Source organism: Tauraco erythrolophus, chromosome Z, assembly GCF_009769465.1.
Source record: "Tauraco erythrolophus isolate bTauEry1 chromosome Z, bTauEry1.pri, whole genome shotgun sequence".
In the NCBI taxonomy this organism is placed as follows: Eukaryota; Metazoa; Chordata; class Aves; order Musophagiformes; family Musophagidae; genus Tauraco; species Tauraco erythrolophus.
Genome location: NC_141496.1, coordinates 40,032,471 through 40,052,824, shown reverse-complemented (window position 1 = coordinate 40,052,824; position 20,354 = coordinate 40,032,471). Strand labels below are relative to the sequence as shown.

The following is a 20,354-nucleotide window of genomic DNA, read 5'->3' as shown; positions in this document are numbered from 1 at the left end:
ACTATTCAAAAAGGAAATTCTGGAGGTACAGGAGCGAGCTGTCCCTGTGTGCCGGAAGTCGAGCCGCCAGGGTAGAAAACCAGCTTGGATGACAAAGGAGATTTGGGAACATCTCAAAAGAAAAAGGGATGTCTATAAGTCTTGGAAGAATGGGCAGGCATCCAGGAATCAATACAGGGAGGAAGTTAGGACATGTAGGGAGATAATCAGGGAGGCAAAAGCCCAATTGGAACTTAGACTAGCCTGCTCCGTAAGGGACAACAAAAAGTCTTTCTATAAATATATTAATAACAAAAGGAGGGCTAAAGATCACCTCCAGCCCCTACTGGACTCAGGGGGTACGTTAGTCACTAGGGATGAGGACAAGGCTGAGGTCCTTAATGCCTTCTTTGCCTCAGTCTTTAATAATAAGGTCAGCAGTTCCCAGGTGAGCTGGCCTTTGGTGTCTGAGTGCAGGGAGGGAGAGCAAATCGAAGCTCCTGTGATCCAAGAGGAACGGGTCAAGGATCTGCTCCTTCAGCTGGATGCCCACAAGTCTATGGGGCCTGATGGTATCCACCCGAGAGTCCTGAGAGAGCTGGCGGATGTCATTGCCAAACCCCTGTCCATTATCTTTGGGCAGTCTTGGCTCACTGGGGAAGTTCCGCTGGACTGGAGGCTGGCGGATGTTACCCCCATTTACAAAAAAGGGCGGAAGGAGGATACGGGGAACTACAGGCCTGTCAGTTTGACCTCGGTGACGGGCAAAGTCATGGAACAGGTTATCTTGAGTGCTATTAGTGAGCACATACAGGTTAACCGGGTGATCAGGCCCAGTCAACATGGGTTTATGAAAGGCAGGTCTTGCCAATCAAACCTGATCACCTTCTATGACAGGGTGACCCGCCTGGTTGACGAGGGAAGGGCTGTGGATGTAGTTTTCCTAGACCTCAGTAAAGCCTTTGATACAGTTTCTCATAGTGTTCTGTTTGAGAAACTGGTAACTGCTGGCCTGGATAGGCACACCCTCCTTTGGGTTAAAAACTGTCTGGATGGCCGGGCCCAAAGAGTGGTGGTAAATGGGGCTAAATCCGGCTGGAGGCCGGTCACCAGTGGGGTTCCCCAGGGCTCAGTGCTGGGTCCAGTTCTGTTTAACATCTTTATCAATGACCTGGATGAGGGAATTGAATGTACCCTCAGTAAATTTGCGGACAACACCAAGCTGGGAGGCTGTGTCGATCTGCTGGAGGGTAGGGAGGCCTTTTAGAGGGATTTGAACAGACTGGATTGTTGGGCTGAGGCCAATGGCATGAGCTTTAATAAGGCCAAGTGCAGAGTCCTTCACTTGGGGTATAAAAACCCCAAGCATCGCTATAGGCTCGGGGAAGAGTGGCTGGAGAGCTGCCTGGCGGAGAAGGACCGGGGGTGTTGGTTGACTACCGGCTTGATATGAGCCAGCAGTGTGCCCAGGTGGCCAAAAAGGCCAATGGGATATTGGCGTGTATCAAGAATAGTGTAACCAGCAGGAACAGGGAAGTGATCCTGCCCCTGTACTCGGCACTGGTGAGGCCGCACCTGGAATATTGTGTCCAGTTTTGGGCCCCTCGCTTTAAGAGAGATATTGAGCTCCTGGAGCGAGTCCAAAGAAGGGCAACTAAACTGGTCAAGGGGCTGGAAAATAAAACTTATGAGGAGAGGCTGAGGGAGTTGGGGCTGTTTAGCCTGGAGAAGAGGAGGCTGAGGGGAGACCTGATTACAGCCTATAAATACTTGAGAAGGGATGGTGGGGAGGTGGGGGAAGGGCTCTTTACATTAGTGATGGGTGATAGGACAAGAGGAAATGGGCATAAGCTTAGTCAGGGGAGATTCAGGTTGGATGTTAGAAAGTATTTCTTCTCTGAAAGGGTTGTCAGCCACTGGAATAGGCTGCCCAGGGAGGTGGTTGAGTCCCCATCCCTGGATGTGTTTAAGAATAGGGTGGATGATCTACTTGAGGATATGGTTTAATGGGGATTAGGGATGGTTGGACTCGATGATCTCTAAGGTCTTTTCCAACCTAGAAATCTATGAATCTATGACTCATGACAATGTCTCTGCTCCTCTTCTGCACAGAAGGAAATCTTCACGGGTGGCACTGAGACTGTTTGACAAAACTAAAATATCACACAGAATTGCTGGGGAGCTTTTCCAGTTCTTTAATTACCTTTAAATGGTGTATATGTGGAATTAGACTGATGTAACAAGTAAAGGCAAATTAGTGATTCAAATTTATGTTTAATGTGAATCCTTTTGCTTCTGTAATATTTTTTTACAACTCAGAGATACTGCTACCTATCATTTATGTTCTATTCCAGAATATGCAGTCCTGAATACCTTTAATGAAACCAATATGCTCACAGAAGGTGAGTTTGCTCTTTACTGACGTTTCTATTACATGCTGTTGCAAAATGCCGTGCTCTGAAGAGGAAAGCAAATAGTGTCGATGTAGAAGAAGCAGCTCGATTATAAGAAGAGATTGCAAAATGGATCATGACATAATCTAAAAAGTGTCCTGAATGACAACAAACTAGTAAGAAGTTTCAAGCGGATAAGATAAATGCAAGAAAATGGAAAGAAATAACAGGTAACATCACTGAAAATGGGAAAATGTAGAAAGGCGGGCCAAAGCAACAAAGTCAAAAGTAAAGTGGAAAAGCATGAAACTTGGAAAGATAAGAATTAGTGTAAGAGGTCAAATCAGTAGTGCATCTAATCTCTTATCATGTTTTTGGCTAGTCCAGGAAGTCGCAGCAGCTTCTTTCTCTCTGTTGGTTCTGTCTGATTTTGAAGAAAAGTGGACTGCAGATAAAACTCATTACCATGCAGAACAAGTTGGGCAAAGATTTCTTCTGTTTTTGGTGGGTTTTTTTTATTGATTAATTGATTCAACTTTCTTTATTTTTTAGTAGGGAGATATTAGAAAGTTTTCTGCTCATTCCATGCTGACAGATTTCTTGGTATGTATAAATAAATCTGTGCAGAGATCTTGATAGGAATAGGGGTATATTCTTGTATCTGAAACGCGAAGAAATGCTGCATAATATAAATTCACTTATATTCAAGGAATAGCTAAAAAGTTAAAGGTTGATCTTTCACCAACCAAACTTAGTAATCTTTTCATTGGCCTTTCTTGTCGTATTTCTAAAACCTGAACAAACTGGAGGCAGATGTTAAAGGCTCCTGTCACCCTTAAGTAATTAACTTAGCAATTACTGTAATGGCTTAGTCAACTTCGTTTATTTTGCAGATCAGCTACACACAGAAGAATGCTCTTATCTCTGGAGGGTACTCTGCCTCTTTGAGTAATTGGTCAGCAACTAGCACTACGGATAGATTAGCGAGATATACAAAGCTGAGCACTGAAAAGAATAATTTCTCTCTCCCATGGGTCACAGAGTCCTTTGCAGATCTTGACTTCAGAGAAAAAACTGAATCTTTAATTGCATTGATATGCTTAGAGTAGTATTGTTTTCTTGTGGACTCTTATGTGGCTAGCGTATACTTCTGTCCCATTTTCACATTCACCCGATGATTTCATTTAGGATTATGATATTTTCTAAAGAGTGAAACTGGATTTCATTTAGGATTATGATTTTTTTTTTTTACTGTGGTGGAGCAGTTGGGAGGACAATATATCTTATTTAAATATAGTCTTCTCGTTCACTTTTATCCACAAAAGTTAAACTGCAATGACTTTTGTATGCAGATAAAGAGAGGAAGGTGACACAGTCAAGCAGCCTGGCATAACAGAGCAGCCTGACCAAAATCACAAAATCCACCACAGGCTTCAGGAAAGGAAATAAAGTCACAGAAGAGAGAAAACGCAGCTTTAGATATTTTATAAATTTTGTTCACAGATATTGGAATAAAACCAAAGAAGAAAAGATATAAACAAAACGAGTGTGTCAGAGGGAAGAAGCAGAAAGGAATACTGGTAGAGGTAGGTAAAACTTTCTAGCATATGAGAACTCTGAGGTTCAGTTTCACTGTATTAACCAGCAAGGGGAGAACCAGGAGCTAGAGCTGACACTGACAGCTGGAACAGAGACACTCACAAAGCCAGGGACTCATTTCTAATAAAAAATGAAAGATTTGAGAGAGAACATATCTATGCCTATTGCAATGTTAAATGGGTTGGCAAGTGTTTAGTAAAAATAAAAGAAATACACAGTTTAAAGAGTGGACAGTTGAAAGACAGAGCTCTGTGTTCATGAAAGTAATGACTTGTCAGTATAATTAGAGAAGAATACAAATTATGAAATACTGTTTCTTCTGGTTAGCAAATGCTGAGCCTGAGAGAGACAGCAGGAGTTTTTACACTAACGGAGGGGCAGCAAAGTAGAGTAACTAGATCTTCTGGTTCCTGACACAGATATTAAGGGAGTTAAGGGAGTCAGAAGCATGCTGAAATAGCCTTTAGACCATAACACAGTATTAACAGGTGGCAGCACTTCAGGAAGGCCAAATGAAAGATAAAAGTGATGAGGTGGCACTGTACATTAGTGCTTTAGCAGGTTGTGAAGAAATAAGAAATTATAGAGAGGAGAAAACGGAGCATGGATCAAAACCATGTCAGGAAGAACTGTGAAAGATCTTACTGTAGCAGTGAAAAAAAGTCTTTTAAACAGACACAGGTTCATCTTGCAGTACACAGTCACTACACAGATAAAGGCAGAGGACAAGAGAAAAACTCACAGCCCGAAGTACTGACATTTCTACTGACACTCAGTATGGCAAACCTGATGGCAGAGATATTAGATCATCTATCACTTGAAGAAAGGTACCATGTGTTTCGGAACAACAGCAAAATCACAAATATATATAAGGAAAAAAATAACTTAACCATTAACAGGCTGATTAGCCTGACCTCAACAACGAACAGGATCTTAGAACAATTTTTGAAGAAAAATTGTTGAAAAAGAGAAATAGAGTAAGTCACTAGAAAGAGGGATAAAATGTAGTAGATACCTACCAAAGAGTGTCAGACTAATTTGATATCAACTATATAATAAAAATAAATGTATAAGGCCAGGAAAATGTGATGTATCCATTGCTTGAAGCTCAGAGAAGCGAGTGATAAGGGAAGTCTATGAAACTAGCCAGGATGGAGAAAATAGGTGTATTGCTAAGTGTCTAACAACCAGGTACAGAGTAGACTGCAACTGGTTGGGCTGAAACTTAAATGATTAGCCTAGAAAAAGGCCAGTAAACTGTCTCCAGTATAATTTTTGAGACTCTTTAATGTTACCACTAATTTAACCTGATAAAGTAAATGTGACTGTTGAATTAATAAAATTTTCACATGGCATATTATGTATCATGGAAGGGAGGAGAATGGATATTTACAATGTTTGAAGATGGAAGGGTGGGAAAAGTATGATAAGATTTAATATTGAATGCATAATCTAGATTTTCAAGGCCTAGTATGAAGAATTATTGATATAAACATTGTAGTTGTTAATTGCAAGTGATAATGAGGGAGAATGCCTGTTAAATATTGTCTATCACAATAGACTATTGATCAGCACTGCAGCATGGCTGGGAAGAGCACAAATTTGATCCGAGGTCTGAAAAACAAAACATTGTTAGCTGGAAAACAAAAACACTAATGCCAGCCTAAGATCTTATCTGGAATAAAATCCTGGCTGGGCACCCTCCAGAAGTGTGACTTCAAACAAGAACCAGTGCAGAGATGAACTACTAATATTATTGGGTAACCGGAAGTTATACACTTAGAGAAGAATTTGAAAAAGTTTACTCAAAAGATAGCTGTGAGGATATGGTGTTATCTTGTCAATGTTTTAAAGTTAACGTCAAAGAAGAAAAATTGTTGAAGCTAAGGAACAACTCTAGGAGAAGCATATGGACATACGATGGCTGTGAATAAACATGGAGAACTAGGAGAGTGTTTTTCATATGAGAAAAATAGGGTCCCAAACTACTTTGCAGTAACAAGATTTGAAACCCAGATTTTTAAAAAATGAAACTAAACCTACAGGAGATTACGCAATGTAAAGAAAGGGGAATAGATGACCCTTTAGCTCATTGCCTCAGGGGATGTCTTTCAGCTCTACTTGACTACACAACATCTAACTACACCTTTTGTAATTCCAAGGCATTCCAAAGCATGCAAACCAGCAGGAGTTTAGCTACACATCTCTTGGATCTCAGCTGTGGAGGGGGATGCTACACTCCTTAATGTAATATAAAATACCTTTTGTATGAAGCTATAACACATGTGTTTCACAGCCTTTCCTAATTTCCAGCTCGTTTCCAGGTGTAGATGATCATATGTGTTTATGCAGCTTTGGGGAGGGCAAAACCCCAACCCTGATGGGATTCCACAATGCAAAGATGAATGAAAAAATTATAGTAAAAATACAAAATTCCAAGCAGTTTTTATTCTTTTTGATTTGCGGTCTGCGTATTTCAGAGCCTGGATCAGCTGATGTACAATGCTCATGGTAGAGCTCAATTTTAAGCTTTATCCAACTTTCCTTGAAGGAATAACTCTCGAGATTCAAATGAGTTTTTATAAGTAGGGAGAACAGTCCATCTTGAAACTTTTATCAGCTTTGAACTATTCAGCACTTGCAGACTGCACTGTACACATGCCGAAAGGCAAAGTATATGTTTACTAGACATCGGCATCGAATTTGAAAGGTACCCTGGGGAACAAATATTCATTATCTCACAACAGTGATATGTCTTCATTTTGATACAACACGTTCATTTGACCTTCATCCTCAGAGCTTCCTTAGAGCAAAACCAGCTATCTGTTATTCCTTGTTTGACCTTGACAACCCGATTGCCTCTTTTAATAGGTGCAGGGTACCTTTAACTTCTGTGACTTTCCTGTGAACTTCAAAACGTTCAGGCTTTCTTAGTAACCTGCCCTAACTTGGTAATTTATATTTACACAAACTCTCAAATAACACAATCTGCCAGCTGTTGAGAGAAAAGAATCAAACTTTAAAGGAGAGAGAGAGAACAATAATGCTGCGTTTCTTAATTTTGCAAGATTAATTTTAGCCAGCCTCAAGAAATATACAAATGAAAGCACGAAAATCCCTGTTAGTTCTGCCCGTCCTTACTGTATAAGAAAAAACAGGAGATTTATGCTGGATGACCCTCAACGACTGAAGCTGGGACTGAGAAAACAGCTGCATTGTACTGCAGACTCAAATCCTGCTAGAGCTATAAGCTCCGGGATTCAAACATGAACCAAACAGGATTATGCAGAAGGCCAGCATAATACTTAGTGTGAATTAAAGGTATGAAGAAATACACATTTCTTTTGGGGTAAGCTACCTTTTTTTTTTTCTCGTTTAAATTGCCTGATTATGATCTCATATGTGCTGAGTCTTTTTAAATAATGAACAGCAATAAATTTCCATATTGTGAAGAACTATGTATGACAGTCGTCTTAAAATCAAATATATTCCACAATAAACCAAAGGTATTTCAAACCATTGCAGTTGCCTATTACTTCAGGACGCATGCTTTTTTTCTCTATCTTAAATCATACTGTACTTTACTCATTAATCTTTGCAAGGTTGTGACTAAGTGCTATTAAACAGTGCAACTTTCAGTTTTTTACTTTCCCTAGGAGTAATAATAATGCAACAGAACCAGAAAAGAAAAGGTTTAGTCACCAGTAATAGCAGTATTTGAAAAACAGTGCAGCAGAATAAAAAATTAAGGATCATTAAGCACATTATTCTGTTTTCCTCAGCAATGTGAAGATGCTGGTATTTTCTCACGTATTTCCTTACCTTGAATGTGAATAATTCTTTCATGCTCCAGACTTGAGTTGTCAGGGTGAGGTTCAGCCCAGCAGACAGAAATCAGCACCAGAAAAAGTAGACTCTTCATCTTTATAATCAAAAGAATCTTCTTCACTGTAAGGGCATCATATACAAAGATGCTTGTGAATTTTTGGAAACCTTTACAGTGTTGCACTGCACAACTTGTTACAGCAATGATCTTATGAGGGATCTATAACACAGTTAACCCACTCAGCTGAAAAAGTAACAAGAGCCACTAATATTTTAGTCATGAAGACTGGACATTTTTATCATAGACTTTCATTAAATGAAAGTGGCAATCCAAATTTAACTCTGCCTATGCAGAAACACAAATTGAAAAAAATAAAATCACACATAAATATTCATTAACCAAACTCCTTGCAAGACCATGTGTAAGTAATACCTGTGTTTCAAAAAAGGTTCTAGCATGCTTTTGCTTTTCCAGACCGACTCTAGATCTGGTCTGTAAATACAGTTTAAACAATCAAAGCTATCACTGTATCTGTATCTACTGCATGATGCAATCTGCCGGTGATAGATTTCCAAGATTAAAACAATCTTCTCGTAGGTTTCGGCATTTCAATCAAGACTGCAAGTTAGCTTAGCAGTCAGGGTGGTAAGTTTGCTTCAGCTCAGCAGTAAAGATGACAAAACGTTTCTTAGGCTGACTAGCAAGATGTATTTTATTTGAGATCCACTTACCATTTTAAAAGATGCCTAAATACACAATGAAATGCTCGAAACCACGCACAAAGTAGGTTAGAGTTGTATATGCTACCACTGCAGTTGCCCTGATTGATTTTTCATTCATTTCTACCTAGAATGCTGACGCACTAACTTAGTGTGCCAGGTAGGGTCTCTGCAGTCAGCAGAGCTCAGCGCTGCAGGGAAAATCTCTGCCAGCCTCTGAGTAGTAATTAGGCAAATGAAGACCTGAAATAGAAAAGGAGGCATAAAATACAAGAGGTTTTATGTAGAGGGTTCAGGCTGCTTTGTGGTTTACAGCTCTAATTTTTATGACCCTGATTTCTTGAAGTAAAAGATAGCTATTTCCCAACTTTGCCTTTCAAAAGACTAGGATTTTTTTCCCCAGTCACCAAACAGTGGCAGCACTATTAGTATGCTTTCTCTGTAATGCAGAGAGAAATTTATTGTTTTTCCTTTTTTCTTTACCAGAGCTGGAAACACATCAAAGCTGCAGGGTACTCTCAGTCAGAACCTGGGTCAGGGTCCTAGCTTTGTAAAGAGTCCCTGTGCCCTGATAAACCCAAACACCTCTGGGTTTCAAGCCTAGATCCAAATACTGTAATTCGAACCAACCCCTATTGCAGACTAAAATGCAGAAATGCTATTGCCATTTTTTCATAACAGAACATGAATGTTACTTGCCTGCCCTTCCATTTCTTCAAAGCGAGCTTGGGTGGGAGTTCAAAGCCAATTCGGCATCTCTCACTCCTTACTGTGAAGTGTCTAGAGGTAGGACAAGTGCTTGCTGCACACTATTTTCCAGGTGGTCCAGGCTCAGTAACTCAAGACTCCGCGGCCACTCCCTCTTTCCTGGAAAGCTTGGCAAGCTGACGACCTCCACTCCCGAGAGCAAGGACAGATGCGGCTCCCTCTAGAGCACATCAGCCCAAGCCCCGGCTGACCAGAGGGGTCACACAAGTGCAGCCCCCACTGTGGGAGGATGCCTGGCTGCTTGAGAGAGCAGGGAACACTTGTGTAAAACCACACTGCTCATTCCCTCACAAATCCTATACTGAGCACCCAATGTATTTCCTCTAAGAATGAAAAATGCTTAAGGTTTGGGGTTTGGTTTTTTTGGGCTGCTCATTAACACTTCGCCTCTACCTCCCATCACAAACCTGTTCTTCTCCATGTCACTAGCAAAAAGAAACAGCCACATAACCATATGACAGTAATACCTTTTTGGGGGACAGCACCCACATCTCCATCAAACTGTGTGCACAGGGACTTCGGTTCTACTGTGTAATAAGAAAGATTTACCTTCTGGTTACATGGATGGAGAACTCCACACATGCATCCCTTCCTTGTCAAGGTCACAGAATTACAGAATCACAGAATGTTAGGGATTGGAAGGGACCTCAAAGGGTCATCTAGTCCAATCACCCTGCCTGAGCAGGACCACCTAGATCAGATCACACGAGAATGTGTCCAGGTGGGTTTTGAACATCTCCAGAGAAGGAGACTCCACAACCTCTCCGGGCAGCCTGTTCCAGTGTTCTGTTACCCCTACTGTGAAGAAGTTCTTCCTCATGTTTAAGTGGAATCTCCTATGTTCCAGCTTATATCCATTTCCCCTTGTCCTGTCCTTGGATGCCAGTGAGAAAAACCTGGCTCCATCCTCAGGACAGTCACCCTTTACATATTTATAAACATAATGAGGTCCCCCCTCAGTCTCCTCTTCTCCAAGCTAAAGAGACCCAGCTCCCTCAGCCTTTCCTCATAAGGGAGATGCTCCACTCCCTTAATCATCTTTGTGGCCCTGCACTGGACTCTCTCAGGCAGTTCCTTGCCCTTCTTGAACTGAGGGGCCCAGAACTGGACACAATATTCCAGATGCGGCCTCACCAGGGCAGAGTAGAGGGGGAATAAGAAGGTCTCCCTAATATGATGGGGGAAAGTCCTCCATGCAGTATCATCAGGTGATGGTTGTCAGAACAACTAGCTTCAGGATTAGCCTGGTGCACTTGAGAGGGTAGGATAAACCTTTTATGGATATTTGCCTGTACCTTCAGGCAAACATCATGTTACTCTGTAGAGTAACACAAGCAGGATGAGAGGCAGGTCTATGATGACTTGGAGACCTGCTTTTCCTTTTCCTCAACTTCCTGGATGCAACAATCGCGTATTTCACATGCCACAGACATGATACAAAATCATAGAATCATAGAATCATAGAATCATAGAATGGTTAGGGCTGGAAGGGACCTTCAAAGGTCATCTAGTCCAACCCCCCTGCAAGGAACAGGGATATCTCCAACTAGATCAGGTTGCTCAGGGCCTTGTCCAACCTGGCCTTGAACGTCTCCAGGGATGGAGCATCCACCACCTCTCTGGGCAACCTGTTCCAGTGTTCTACCACTCTCATGGTAAAAAATTTTTTCCTAATATCCAACCTGAACCTACCTCCCTCTATTTTAAAACCGTTACCCCTTGTCCTATCATAACTGGCCCTCCTGAACAGCCTCTCCCCATCTTTCCTGTAGGCCCCCTTGAGGTACTGGAAGACTGCTATAAGGTCACCCCGGAGCCTCCTCTTCTCCAGGCTGAACAGCCCCAACTCTTTCAGCCTGTCCTCATAGGAAAGGTGCTCCAGCCCTCTTATCATCTTCGTGGCCCTCCTCTGGACCCTCTCCAACTGGTCCATGTCCTTCTTATGTTGGGGACTCCAGAACTGGACGCAGTACTCCAAGTGAGGTCTCACGAGGGCAGAGTAGAGGGGGAGAATCACCTCCCTCGACCTGCTGGCCACGCTCCTCTTGATGCAGCCCAGGACGCGGTTGGCCTTCTGGGCCGCAAGAGCACATTGCCGGCTCATATTGAGCTTCTCGTCCACCAGTACTCCCAAGTCCTTCTCCTCAGGGCTGCTGTCGATCCATTCACCACCCAGTCTGTATTTATGCCTGGGATTGCCACGACCCAGATGTAGGACCTTGCATTTGGCCTGGTTAAACTTCATGAGGTTGGTACGGGCCCACCTCTCCAGCCAAAATCAACCTTACAGTTACAGATCGACAGGTCTTTTGGAGGGATATACCCAAGAGTGTGGTACTTTAGCTTTGTTAGTAGGGAAAGTTTACAGGCTGGATTTCTGTTTTTCCCTAATTGCCACAGACAGAAAAGGGCAGCCTGACATGTTCATTGCGTGCGCAGGAGCACACACGCAGATGGTTCATCTGTGCATCTCTGGCAATGTTAGTCTGCACTGCCAAGGTCTGTCTGTCTGACTGCACAAAACTAGCAAGAACTTAAAAACTGTATCCCAGGGGAGCAAAAGCCTGGTCAATGTTTTAGAAAATCGTGTTGTCTTTGTTAAAGTCACCAGATGCTTCATATCTGAGATCAATCAACTGAGAGCAAAGTTTTAGCTGGGCAGAAGCATCTCGCTGGGGGCCATATCAACTCTCCATTTAAGTCAGAGATGTTTTAAGTCTGCTCCCTTTTATTGCCACGTACAGCAGCAGCTGAGAAAATGTGGGTACCTGAAGTCAGGAATACCCTGACCTCGCACCACTCTCCTCCTGGGATTCCCCATGATGGGAGCTGTGGCATCAAGCCAGGGCAGTGCGAAGCAACATTATCAGGCCAAGAATCCGACCCCTGGTGTTTTGTAGGTTATCCAAAAAGCAATTAGCCAGAGGAATTCACATCCCCAACTCTAGCCAAAGCAATAGAAGTCAGACTCCATTTCTGCAGAAGCCTAGGAAGATCTCAGGGGAGAAATGATAGGTGTGGATGTTTTCATATTAAAATTAATAAAATCTTGGCTGCGAGTAAGTGAATTTTTAGTAAGGAATGGTAATGATTAGTCATACTCAAGAAATTCGCACAGGTTTCAATTACTGCAGTTTATGAATCTGCTATCTCCCTGGACAGAGATACAAAGCAGCTGAAAAGTAGTTTTTAAAAGGAGACTTCATGGCTCAGGGAAGCGGTCAAGGTGACAGTACATTCAGTTTTTAAATTCTCAAGAACTGTTCATTCTTAGATACAATTTGAAATTCTGATATTTATCGCCATTTTGTCATACTTACTCAGCCATAATTCATTTACTACTGGCAAACTGAAAAGGCTATAACACCTCAACATTTGTATTTTAATGTAAAATTCTGAAAATTAACAGAATGCCTCCAGGTAATTCAACTGCATAAGTAACAAGCATTTTTCTGAAGAACAGGGTACTGAAAAATAATGTGACATACCAATCTCTGTTTTTAATAAAATAACAAATTTCTTATTTACTACTGCAACTACTTTCTAGCTACAGAACATGAGAGCATCCACTGTGTGAAGACAAAGGTTCACCTTGCTCAATATCCCCTCTCTGACAGTACTTAAAAACCTGGGGAATGCCTTCGTTCAGAGAAATTAATTTTTGTCTTATATTAAGACATTACGATGTCCTATAACAAATGATTCTTTCACTGAGAAGAAAGGCCTACGGAAGCCTGAACTCCATAGTATGTAGTAGCAGTTGTATGGCTCAAGAGCATGCGGTAATACAACCACCATCTCCTACGATCCAGCTGCTGACACTGTGATCCTAGTAAGATAGGTTCTTGAACTAGATTTCACCTAACTTGTGCAAAAATCTGGCTGCTATTTTGGAAGCACCCCTGCTGCTCTGGATCTTGCAGGACTATGATTCTTGCAGGACTATGAAGCAAGTACCTGTGGAAGAAGGAGGTGAGGTACCAGTGCACAGGGACAGAGAGAAAATCAAATTCCTTGGCCAGACACAGGGGACTTCTTCATAAATGGTTCTGTCTTTCTGTGGAGTTTCCTATATATAAACACAGTGGGACCCAGCAAGTAAAGGCAGTAACCAATGATATCTAAAACAGGTAACAGAATCAGTAAAATCAGTCTCAATAATTTAGAGTTGAAATAGCCCCCAAATCTGTGGACTGTTCACATCTGTGCACAAACCTACTGTACAATATAAGCTTTTACAGGCCTCCTCTCTGTGGAGCTCTGTTCCATCTGGGAATTGGTGCAAAGCACTAGAGAAGTACCTATTAAGGAGACAAAATTTACATCTTTTCAGGCAGAGGGTGTCAGCTGCAGTACCTGAGAGTCTCTCATCCTTAGACACTGCTGGTAGATAATAGAACAGGATGAAAACCAGTCTAGGCACTACTCACACACTCTCTTCAATAGCCTTTCCTAAAACTGGGAAGTTGGAGTAGAATACTTCAATTTAGCTGATTAGACAGATTTCTAGTATCAAATGACTGGCCAAAGTCTCCGAAAGATCATACCTTATATATATGTATAGTGACCTAGGTTTAGGTAACTGAGTCAAACCATAAGGATGGAATTCAGCTCCAGATTGTGGACATATAAGCTAGTGTGTCTGTATGTAAAATGTTTATGTTTCACTTAAGATTTCAAGCTATTGTAACAGTCAGTTTATACTTAACCAATGCAGTCAGTGGAGCATAGATGTTGTTTAGTTGCCTTAGGATGCCTTTTGTCTGTCCACTTTTGCCTTTGAATAACTTCCAGTATCTGCAGCGTGATGTCTCAGGAGAAGTGGGAATTGCAAGTTTGGATCCTGTACACCTACATGGAGGGCATGCCTCACACGGCTTCTTTGACTGAGTGGTCTAACATGAGGCTGTTTTGCAAAGAAGGTACAGATGCAGACCTGTTTAGTCAAGGACTCATCACTCCGGATTAAAGGGACAGCAATGGACAGAGGTGCCTGAAGCACAGATGTGACTCAGGAACTCCTTACAAGTGATTCAGAGCCCCTCATAATCAGCATTTCTTTTAGGTACTCTAGACAGCTTCCCACTCAGCGTGGTAAGCAAAACTTTGAGAAACAAATACTCGTCTCTCTATTGACTGCAGAGGAGGGTGAGTGTTCTGACTCATCCTGGTAGCACTGACGCACTCCTTTTAGATGCCCAAGTGGGCATTCAAAGTAGGCAACAGCAAAGTCAGCCTTACTCTTGAAGGGCACCTAGCTTCATATTTACAGTCTCCTTCAAAGGTCTCCCATTCATAGAATCATAGAATGGTTAGAGTTGGAAGGGACCTCAAAGAACATCTAGTTCCAACCACCCTGCCATGGGCAGGGACATCCTCCACTACACCAGGTTGCTCAAAGCCTCATCCAACCTGGCCTTCAACACTTCCAGGGATGGGGCATCCACAACTTCTCCAGGCAACCTGTTCCAGTGCCTCACCACTCTCAGAGGGAAGAATTTCTTCCTTATAGCTAATCTAAATCTCCCCTCTTTCAATTTAAAGCCATTGCCCCTTGTCCTATCACTACATGCCCTTGTAAAAAGTCCATCTCCAGCTTTCCTGTAGGCCCCCTTTAAGTACTGGAACGCTGCAATAAGATCACCCCAGAGCCTTCTCTTCTCCAGGCTGAACAGCCCCAACTCTCTCAGCCTGTCTTCACAGGAGAGGTGCTGTGGCCCTTGGATCATCTTTGTGGCCCTTCTCTGGACTTGCTTCAGCAGCTCCATGTCCTTCTTGTGTTGGGGACTCCAGAGCTGAATGCAGTACTGTAGGTGGGGTCTCAGGAGAGCAGAGTAGAGGGGCAGAATCACCTTCCTCGACCTGCTGGCCACGCTTCTTTTCATGCAGCCCAGGATATGGTTGGCTTTCCGGGCTGCCAGCGCACATTGCCGTCTCATGTTGAGCTTCCCATCCACCAGTCCTCTCAAGTCCTTTTCCTCCGTGCTGCTCTCAATCCATTCTCCATCCAGCCTGTACTTGTGCTTGGGATTGCCCCGACCCATGTGAAGGACCTTGCACTTGTTGGACCAACAACTTGGCCTTGTTGAACTTGATGAGGTTCTCACAGGCCCACCTCTCTAGCCTGTCAAGGTCCCTCTGGATGGCATCCCTTCCCTCCAGAGTGTCCACAACACCACACAACTTAGTGTCATCTGCAAACTTGCTGAGGGTGCACTTGATCCCACTGTCCGTGTCACCAACAAAGACCTTAAATAGCACCGGCCCCAGTAGTGACCCCTGAGGAATACCACTTTTCACTGGCCTCCACCTGGACATTGAACTGTTGACCACAACTCTTTGAGTGCGACCATCCAGCCAATTCCTTATCCACCGAGGGGTCCATCTGTCAAATCTATGTCTCTCCAGTTTAGAGACAAGGATGTCATGTGGGACAGTGGCAAATGCTTTGGACAAGTCCAGGTAGATGATGTCAGTTGCTCTTCCCCTATCCATCAATGCTGTAACCTCATCATAGAAGGTCACCAAATTAGTCAGGCAGGATTTGCCCCTAGTGAAGCCAAAGGCAACTGTAAAATACTCAGTTCAACCTACAGACTTAAGGCCCCACTTAGTAAAATCAAATGAAAATCCACTTCTTGCCCTGATATGCCCTTATATCATGTAGTCTTGATTCTACTTTCACTTATTTTGCTAGGAGGACAGGTTCTTCTCAGTGAAAAAGCCCTCCGGGCTGATGGAATTAAGGCAAGAGACATATTCAGCATACCAGTCCCCAAGCTAAACTGTTCCCACAACAGAAATGTTGCTGATGCCATGGCAGAAAGAATGAATAATTGGTGGCATAAGAACGATAATGTTTACATGCTCCATTAAAATGACTTAGAGCAAGATTTCCAAGACCTCCTCCCATGCTACTTTATTAGTTAAAGCAATTTGGAAATTTGTGAGACTATGTGAGTCTTGGGGCCATCTAAAGTGCCAGACGGTCAATGTCTGGAGAACAGGTTGTCATAGTAGTTCCCTAACCATAGGCAGAACCGTTCAGTGGAAAAGCAGCATGACCATTCAAAGACACCTGGAATCCCCTGGAGTCAATTAATTCCCTGGGAAGAATGCTGATAAATTGCTTGCAGGGAGAGAGAAAATATCTTTACTGTCTTTGAAGTAACTGACTTGTGTTAGATATGAAATTTTTTCCAGATACACAGGGTAACAATGGTAACAACACTTCTGACATTATTCATGGAGTATAGCCAAGGTCATGTGGTCTGGCTTTATGACTGCAAGTCAGAAAATTTGCTACTATAGGTTTAAGGCAAACAAGGATAAGGCAAATGTGCTGCAGTTAAGATTTATCATTGATGGAATATCAGTCACTGAGTGCTTTGGATAGTTTTCTTTCTTGTTTTTTTTTATAATGGACTGTACTATATAATGGCCTTCAGTTCAGGAACCTAGTTGTTTTTGCTTGAAGTATGGCAATGGGATGTTCTTTGCTAACACACAGTGTGATGTCATAGAAAGGTAACTCCGCTTTTTGTTTTATAAAGCTGATCCACTTGTTTGCAGTCCCTTTCTTTAGAGAAAGTACTTCCTGCAGTCTCCACATACCAGTGGTCTTCAAAGAATTTCTGCAATCCAGCTCAAGAGCTGGCTCTCCAGCCAGATTGTGCTTGTATTCTGACATCTTCCTCATCAAAAAGCCTCTTTTTGCCTTGAGCATGCAAGCCTGGAGGTCACTGGAGATCAGTAAGAAAACTTGATCTCCCTCTGTCATTTTTCTTGTCTCTTGGTCATATTTACAAAGCCAGCTCTTCATCAGCCCCTCCTTTTCCCTACATCTCTTCTTCAAAGTGTTTTCTTAGTTGCAGCTATACTTCCCAGTTGCCTGCATAACTTCTGCCAGGCCATTTACTTTGGGAAGTTCTGCCAGAGTTTTTCAGCTTCTCTGACCTTCACCCTGTTGATGCCTCCAGTTCTGCTAGTTCTTTTTTGGATGCTTGGATTTTTACAGGGGCATAAATGACTTAAGTTTCTAGTGCTCTGTTCCCTTACCAAAGATAAATGAAAGATGGATGCCTGTCTTCTTTGGATCACTAAAAAAAAATCATATATGATATATCTTTAGTTAGGTTCTCATAAACTTTTATTTTGACCTGTTTATAATACTAAATAATCATCTGATTATATTATTATTATAATTGCTATCTTTGGGAATCTGAACCGCCTTTGTGTATCTAACCTTGCAGTGCTAGATTTCATGCTTTAAAAGTGAATGTTTAGTCCAATCCATAGACCATTCTAAGCAGGTGGACAGAATGTCAGAGTGAAAGGCAAAGAATTTTACTTAAAGCCCATTCAAGTGAGTCGACATTCTGACATTTAATTAGCATTAGACTGGGACATTTGAGTAGGAAGACTCTAAGACTGTTAGTTCCCATTGGGAACATTTGGGTTACTGAGCATCAAAGCAACACCACTAACTGTAGCCTGGCTACTAAGCTCTGTCAGGTGCAGGACTCAGGATGAGAAGAAACAAGTTGTCTAAGCACTAGTCTCATTTCCTAGTTTTCAGTGGTGAATGGCTGCTCATCCATCCTACAACTCATGCCATGTCTTCCCCTGAGAGCTGTCCCATGCTCTCAGCCACCTAAAAACTTCTGATGTTTTGAAGGAGACCTAGAAGATCTCCTTCGAAGTGTACAAGTGTAAACTTGGTGGAAAAACTGTTATTACACACTGAAAACAAAATGAGCCCCAAACACAACCCCCCTATAAGGACAAAGTAAAGAAGGAAGTTTCCTTTATAGAAATGTGGCAAAAGGAATCAATTCAAGAGAAGCCAGAAGAATCACATGCAGATACTGTATGCAGAAGTTCCGTGTCACTGTAGACAGCAACTTTCCAAACTCAGTCAAACTTTTTGGTAAGTCACTCAAGCCAAATGATCTAGTCACAACTTAAAAGGTAGTCTTACACTTATTGCTTAGGAAATATTGTAAAAGTTACTGAGATGGCAGAGTTAGGAAACAGTCTATGTAATGATAATACCTCGAGATATGCAAATAGGCCAGGTCCTATCTGTTTTGTCTAAGGGAGGTGCGACATCTCTATTCTGACTGTCCCACATTTAATTCAACGGAGTGCTCATTCCCTTTCCCTAGATAAGCTGATCATCCCAGCAATACAAAAATAAAAATTAAAAACATTAACAGTGCTTTGATATCCTTGAAGGATCCCACTATGTAAGAGAACAGATGGATGGCCAGACTTACTGAGTAGGTGCCCAGTGCCAGCCTGCTGTAAGGAATTACTAGCAGTATACCATTTTTGGCATGGATCCTGGTACAAAGCATAAAACGGGACTCCTTGTCCAGCCAACCATGAGTGCTTAGTCCTGTCCTCCCTCTTTTTTGTGGTCTAAGAATTGCCCTGTCTGCACTCTCAGTGTCATTGAGAATGACTTTAACAAGCCACTCTGTTTTCTAAAGAAATAATAACCGTGATATAATGCTCTGCGTATTTTTTAAATTGCTGTTACACATTGCCAGTGCAAGTCTCCATTGAATCATTGTTTCTAAGAAGGTAAACACTTTAATTTTACAACAGCACTGTTTCCATCAAACATCTGCTTCTTACTACAATGATACATAAGTTTTCTTTGGATATTTGGTCACGAAGAATTAGCTGTGGGTGCAGGCAGATGAAAGCCATATGGGGATCACTTGTAAAAGCACAATTCTTTCAACAATTTTTAAATTGAATTAATCAGCAATCAATAGCAAAACATACTTTCTACTAAGATCAGTTATTCTAAAGAGGAGGGAGGTCTAGAGGTTATGGCATGAGTTCAGACTTCAGGGGACATGAGTTCAACTCTGCCTTCTCTACCCTTCATGTGGGACCTTGGCGGGGTGCAGAAGTGGTGGGGAGGACTAATTTTCGTTATCTTAGCTCACTATCTGTGACACACCATGACAGTATTTTCTGTTGCTCAGAGGGTATTGTGGAAGTAAATATATTTACAGTTAGAAAGAGCTCTCACATTGCTCCAATGAGACACATCAGTACTTAGAACAGAAGGGGACACAAATACTGCTCACAAATACTATACTCTTTCATGTGCTGAAGCAGCATGTGACAGCTGACCATAAATTTACAGGCAGACAAACATGCAGATGTCTACTTATACGAAGTTTCCCCTTGCTTTTCTTAAATATCTTTCATTGCAATATCTTAAGGTTGAGAGCACTGGAAGAACACGAGTCATTTGATTGTTTAGTTAATGTCCTGTTAGTTAAATTCTATTTAAAACAAACATTTTTAAGATCATGGATGTTTGTAAGATAACGATAAAGGCAACATTTTCAAACTTTATTGCTAAACAGTGTCACCTCAGTATTATGCATACACTGGTGGGGTTTTTTTGTTTGTTTACAAAACAATCAGCAATAGCAAGAAACCACAAACTCAAACTATGTTCTGAAAGCTACTTTTTATTTTGAGTCAAAAAAGTGCATGACTCAACCGTTTATTAAAAAAGCATTCTTTGCTGATTTACAGCAATGATAACAGAGACTTGCAAAGACATTCCTCATCAGTCAGATGTGAGAAAGATGCCAAAAATCAGTCTTTATTCAAAGGTCCAGATTCCATATATCTACCAGTTGCAGATACTGGCAAATAGTGATTGCAATTCTGCACTTTGAACTAAGTAAGTTAACGGCAGCACTGGAAAAAAATGGGAAAACAATTTACTGGATTCAAGAGGAAAAGATAATAATTTGAAAACTAAAGTTGTAAACTGTCAATCCTGAAGAAATACATCTGGGAAGCTGGAATGGTTCTTTGTGACAAGTGAACGGTAAAGGTGCCAGCGAAGGAGAAAAGTTTTCCTATAGAGAGATCACACCAGACTAGTTCTGTGTCTAGATAAGAACTTGATCCCACTACACGACTTGGTTTCCAGGAAAGAATCAAAACATTGGCTATGACTCAACATGGGAAATTATTATTTAGGATATGGAAGGAAGAGACTAGTATAAGGAGGCAAAGAATTAGAAAAAA

General features: G+C 41.8%; 1 protein-coding gene across 2 annotated transcripts in view; it reads right to left on the bottom strand.

Annotated features, from left to right (window-relative positions):
* The window catches only part of HAPLN1 (hyaluronan and proteoglycan link protein 1), a 35,387-nt gene extending 27,494 nt beyond the window's left edge, over positions 1 to 7,893 (bottom strand). For both annotated transcript variants that reach the window (XM_086629507.1, XM_086629508.1), the window contains exon 1: positions 7,794 to 7,893. In XM_086629507.1, coding sequence (XP_086485633.1) covers positions 7,794 to 7,893 — 100 coding nt within the window. The remainder of the gene's footprint in view (positions 1 to 7,793) is intronic.
* Between the last annotated feature and the right edge of the window lie 12,461 nt (positions 7,894 to 20,354).